The 6,371-nt window shown below is 37.3% G+C and overlaps 1 protein-coding gene across 2 annotated transcripts in view; it reads right to left on the bottom strand.

Annotated features, from left to right (window-relative positions):
• Nucleotides 1-215: 215 nt before the first annotated feature.
• The window catches only part of LOC117334391, a 29,677-nt gene continuing 23,521 nt past the window's right edge, over nucleotides 216-6,371 (bottom strand). For both annotated transcript variants that reach the window (XM_033893991.1, XM_033893992.1), the window contains 5 exons: nucleotides 5,216-5,369; nucleotides 4,430-4,612; nucleotides 3,480-3,615; nucleotides 2,967-3,167; nucleotides 216-2,712 (listed from right to left, as the gene is read on the bottom strand). In XM_033893991.1, the coding sequence (XP_033749882.1) occupies nucleotides 845-2,712; nucleotides 2,967-3,167; nucleotides 3,480-3,615; nucleotides 4,430-4,612; nucleotides 5,216-5,369 (2,542 nt within the window). In that variant the 3' untranslated portion in view covers nucleotides 216-844. The remainder of the gene's footprint in view (nucleotides 2,713-2,966; nucleotides 3,168-3,479; nucleotides 3,616-4,429; nucleotides 4,613-5,215; nucleotides 5,370-6,371) is intronic.

The following is a 6,371-nucleotide window of genomic DNA, read 5'->3' as shown; positions in this document are numbered from 1 at the left end:
ATAGCTTTTTTTTTAGATATAGTGCATGTGCTGGACAATCAAATCAAATTTAGTCATACTTCAGATATCAATTATCACTATTGTATTTATTACTTATATCACTTAAAAAAAATTATATTTTAAGTATTTTGTAAGTGCTTTCTGTGGGAAAACATTTGAATATTCCCTATATATCTCAATCGCGACAGGAGAAAATAATTAACGCCAACAATGAATAAAAACAGCAACTTATTTAATATAATTAAACCTTTCTGTCGGTGTAATCAAGAATCAGATGTACACACAATAATAAATAAGTGAAACGCCACATACGTATAGTCAAATCCATAACAACATTCCTCGCTACATGTACAAAACAAATACTACAGAATATTAATGTACAAATGTTAGCAATGTGCTATACGAGATAGGTTATAAATTGCTAGTCGAACAGTGCTGTTTCTATCTAGCCATTGATAAAGCAACATCTTGTACGTCAAGAATAAGTTGCATGTCCATCAATATAATTCATTTTCTTAACTGTAACATAATTTGCAATGGGATCATAGATGCAATTTCTTGAACAGCTGGTTTCGAAATGTATTAAACGTGTATTTGGCACCTGTAGTTTAATATATATATATATATTTCTCGAATGTTTTTTTCATTAAATATCACAAGATAAGGACGATCATTTTATATACATTGTATCATTCAGGGATAAGCAATAAACAAAAATATGAAGAGGTAAGTTTTACAAAGTGCTAATAACATGTTAAGTTAAAATATCTTAATATTGAAAAATGGCAAGAATACAGACACTCTGAACATAAAGCAGCACTGCATTATATGCTTGGTAATTGTCCTATTGCATATCAATCTTCACAGGCATCACCGGTACTGTCTCTCTGCTGTCCTTTTTGAAGCTTCTTTTAAACATTTTCTGTCTCATGAAGTTTTCTCTATCTGAAAACCTACTGCTATCGTGCCTGGACAAGCCATTGTTCATTCCTCCGCGGAAAGCAAGCGTGCCCTTCTTCCATTTCCTATGAATATTTTCTAATCTGTCTTCGAAAATTTGTTGGAGAATAGGTACATCATTATTTTCAAAATTTCGTTTCTGTAGAACACGTGTCTTACGACCGAACGTTCTCACGGTACCGCGTGGACTCTGGGGGAGAGACGGTAATTCGTCGTACTGTTCCGATCCTTGAGACAGTCCGTCGTCATCGCCATCATAATCAGGCGGCAGTTCGTCGTAATCCGGCGCAGGTTCCATTCTCTGAAGTCTTTGCGCTTCACTTACAACGAAACGCACGAAATCCTCTTCAGTCTGCACTTTCTGAAACCAGTCGATTCGTGTGCTTGACATTAGATGGAGGAACGTTCCGTATCTATGGACAAACATGCTGACGAACTGAAGGGATATGGCGATAGCAAAGACAGAGAGGAAGGTAAGAGACAGTGGTTCGTATTTATTGATGATATAGAATTTTTTCAGCTCGTCTTCCATTGACTGAAGCTGTAAGGTAATGATCGTCCACAGGAAATTGATCATGAAGTATATGAAAACTACGTTGTTCTTCAAGGAAATTAAATCCTCTTTGATTTTCTTTTTGTGAGATTGATCTTCATCGAGTGGATGCAGATATTTCTTAATCATGAACTTCCAGAAGCCTGCTTCTTCCTCTGACACATGCTTAACAACACCATCCCCTAAGTACTCTAGTCCGAGCCAGTATGGATTGTTCGGATCGGCTTCCCAACCTGTCATATCCTCAACAGGTGGCTGCTGTACTCGTTTGACCTCGGGCTGTCGGGTTTGTTTCGATATCGAACGTTGGATAGTTACAGTTTCCTCTGTTTGAATAGACACAGAACACGTCTGTACATTTTCAGGATGTCCAAACAATCGTTTCATGGCACTGGTAAGGTCGATAATAAGAGGTGCAAGGCCAAGTCTGTTGAAGAAACTTTTGCTGTCTTTTTTCTTTCGTTTTTCTTCTTGTATCTTTTGCAGTTCCTCCTGTTCTTCTTTAGATAATTTCTTGGGTGTTTCTCGGGTACCCCACGAAACGTTGTTGACATTGCAAAGGTAATAGACCGTAAGTAGGATGAATGTAGACGGAACCGTAATGAAATACAAGGCACCATATACTAAACAAAAGAATTCTTGTGGATGCAATATTCCCGCTATCATGAAAATAGAAGCTAAACCAGTCAGAAAAACAACATTTGGACTACCAAAATTTTCAGTGACAATACTGATTACTGTTCCCACTGTAGCAACCATCATGACAAGGGAATAGAGAGCAGTGATAACAGCAGCCGCGAAGATTTGAACATCGTTCTTGAGTTTTAGACAAATTCCAAGGTAGATAATAACTGGAAGTAGGGATAAGATATAAGACTCCCAGATGCCAAGCTTCAGGACAGAGTGATACGACCCTGTTATCATCAAGATGACGGTAGATGGCGCTAGGATCGTTGATGCCATAAGGACGAATTGGTAAAGTATATATAAACGGCTGATATTGTCATTGATGCGTACTGTGTCTCGCCATGACGCCAGCAGGTCCATCATGTTTGCCAATGTAGACGGTGACCAACGACGGCGCTGAGAGAAAAACTCGTTGAACGTTTCCGGAGCAAAGGTCAGAGCATCGGCACCTGCGCAGTAATCGATGCGGTGTCCTTGTTGCAGCATAAGAGTGCACAACCATCGATCCTCACCTTTATTTGAAGAGAAAACAAAATCGGTTGTTATATGTATATCTAAGCTGTATTTTATTATTTTTTTTATCTCGGTTTCAGGTTATTTCTTTATTTTTATTTTATAAAATTTCGTAGTTGCAATAATCGTAAAAAAATTGGTGATTGTTTTCACAGAAATTGTTTCAACAAAGAGTGTGCCATTTAAAACTGTATCTTTAGTTTAAATGATTTATTTACGATACATTTTGTCTTTTGTCAGCAACATGCTCTACCTTGTTCGAACTGGATATAATGGCGGGCCTCAGTCGGTTTGGTAGTATACATCTTCAGAACATTATCGTCCATGATGGCAGACCCTCGAAAAAGACTGAAACATCCGGGGCAACACAACACGCAACCAAACACGTGTTCTGCAGCTTTCTGTAGCCAATGACCGACGGCGTACTCAAACTGCTGGTACCACACCATAGGACCTGTTGACATAGGTAATTGTGAATTAATGGAAAATATAGATTTTCCCAGGGAAAGAATTCTTTATTTATTAACTCCACGTGGTGCTATTTATGTTCAATAAATCATCTCCCTGTGTATTTCAGATTGGTGTACCAACTATCCTTCAGATGCGCTAGTCATATAACTATTTATCTCATACGATAGGAATTTTGCGCGCATGCTCAGCTTCGACTAGCCGACCCGGGCGCAAGTAAATAATTACCTAAGTCGATAGAATTTATATAACCACACACCGCTCCGTTTATCCTGCCAATGCGCTAGTGAATATTTACCTGAGCCGATTGGATGGATTCGCCCACACACAGCTCCAACTTTCCTGTTCTTTTTCATTCTGTCGATCAACAACTTTACAGAGTCCGGGCGGAAATCTACATCTCCGTCTAGGGTCAATATATATGTACTCTCGGCCTGTAAAATATCACACACAAAAACGTGATTCTTTCCATCTATTGTGACGTCACCATTAATGTATCTGTTACTGACGACGAAAATGGCTGACGCTCCGATGCTAATCAGTTGGTTATTGAGATTGAGTATTACAGTGCCACCACTCGACAAAAATATTACAGTATCCTCAAAAGGAGGCAATATTGTATAGGGATCACAGAACCAAATCAAAAATAGATTGTAGGTTTTCCCTGTTTGGACAGAAGATTTAATAGGAAGATGAATGCATCGGAGCCTACTGATTCGATACTTAGGTGAGAGAGGATTTATGTGTAGGCTGGGAAAATATATAGAAAAACAGGTTTTTTTCTAGCCTGTTTTTGTCAGGGGTAGTTAATTAAGTGTGAATTTTGTTGTAAATTTAGATGAATTTTTGGTGCTAAATTCAATACAAGATGGTGGCCCCAATATTAAAAAAGTTCAAATTGGTAGAATTTTTAAACATTCTATTTACAGGGTTCCGAGATGACATTCTTCAAAATTATGGCTAGTGGACCAGTGTTGAAAACTCCATTTAAGTAGGACAGTTGTAAACGTTAACATTATCGTCTATGGGAAATCATTTGGTTCCGTGATTCCCATACGTGGATAGGATCATGTGCCTTTCCTTTTATCCGGCTAGGAAATTTTGCGTCATGTCTCATCACATCAACATACTCTCGCCTTTTGCTTTTACAATGATGACCTTTCAAATATATCAAAACCACAAAGTACGCTCATAGGACACTCACACATTCCACTCATTGTAAATATCATGCTGATAAGGACATCTTACCTGCTCATATTGTTCTGGGTCCATGCGGGTGAAGAGTGTTTTTAGCGGCCTGGATCGGTTTTTCTTGCCTTTCTTTCGGTTCCTCAATTTAGACATGCTGCTTTCGCTCTCCTCCGTCATGAACCGGTCTGCTTCCTTACCGCCTAATAGTTTGAATCCCAGTAGGTAATACAGGTACATCACCTACAGAACAGAGAAACAATCCTGATTTAATGGTTTGGAATGTTTGATAATTATTCTCTGTTGGCCGCTGCCTTTACCGATGAGTCTCTAAAGCACAAAACACTAGTATCATACAGTCTTGTAATCATTGTACTGTAAACATGGACATTTACGCGACGGGAAAATTTACGCTAATTACGCGGAGTCCTTTAGATCGCGAAAATTTCCACCACACGAATATTTTGATATCAGTTTGCGTAATCTCGAACTACAAACGAAGATGTATCGAAATTAACCCCCTCGTAAATAACCACGTTTACAGTTTATAATGTTTATTGCATAATCCGTATTTGAATGCCATAATCACTTCTATGTGCTTCCTACAAGCCATTGACTACTAAACAGCTGTATAATGCAGCTTAGTTCTCATAACAAAATGATGTAACTTTTGATAAAAAAATCAATCAATGGGTAACTAATTGTTTCTGTACCATATAAATAGCAATATTATATTTCAAACCCCTTTTTGCTGATCATTACATATGACCGTCAATCGTTCATGCTTCTCGTTTTATTAAATTACGTAGACATATCTAATGTGTATTGTAAAACAAAAGGAAATACCTGAGACCATCTCTTCCTGTGGCGCATTTTGTTCTTGTTTTTCATGTGAACGATGAGTTTGGTGTGGCCAGGCATTGTCCAGACCAGCCGTCCTCCGTACGATGTCGGTATCTTTTCAGGAGATCCCATGATCACCGGACCCTTTACTACTGACCTACAACGATGACATGGCGTAAAGGAAAACTTGAAAACAAGAAGTACTAACATTTGGTTATGAAATAACATGAAGCTTAACATATCTATTGCACAATTCTAATTACACAGATAATTGATATCAAAATATACACAAACATACATAACGGGTTCAACTATGTAAGTACAGTCTTAGAGTACACTGGATACATGCCCACTCTCCTTGATCTAATGACTGGTTTATAAATACAAGTTCTTCTTTTAATCTCAGAGTGGCATTATGGGAATAAGATTTCCATACTATGCTTTATTTAGTTTCATTTTATGGAAAATTATTTTTCTAGCATTATCATTTGAAGGATATCTATAGAAAACGTGCATTTTATTTTCAATAATATTGCAATTTTACAGATTTTATGTTATCTATTTGACCATGGATTGTGATGGAGAGACTAGTTTACATTAGGCGATGATTGGAAGACAGTGGTAGATTAAATAGTTTCCACTGTCATACATTTGTGGTTAGGTTTGAATTTTGGATATTAATAACAAGTTTAAGACACCGGTATACACAAAGAGGCAGGAACTCGGGAATTATACCCATCGTTGCTTTCGAAAGCACCCCTGTTAACCCTTGATAACTCGTGATGTGGAAAATGGTATATAAGAGATAACTGAATAAAGAGCCAATCATCTTCACTAAGCCCTGCACATCAATGAAATAGGCCTAAGAATGGGATTTAATAGAATGACGAACACTGGATATTCTAGCAATGTTACAGTAATATATTCCGTTATGCTTTATGCTTTATAACAGAAATACATACATTTGTATGTATATGTAACAGAAAAGACTAATCTATATTCAGTATCATGATTTATCAACATTGGTAAATATCTACACAGTTATTGCTTTGTCCTGCATCCATTAAATACAATATATTATGTGTTCGTGTTTGTCCAACCTTAACTTGAGGTGATGAGAATATTTGATATAGATAAGTTATCAAGCGAATCCTAAATA

Source organism: Pecten maximus, chromosome 9, assembly GCF_902652985.1.
Source record: "Pecten maximus chromosome 9, xPecMax1.1, whole genome shotgun sequence".
NCBI lineage: Eukaryota > Metazoa > Mollusca > Bivalvia > Pectinida > Pectinidae > Pecten > Pecten maximus.
This window is presented reverse-complemented; position numbering and strand designations above follow the sequence as displayed.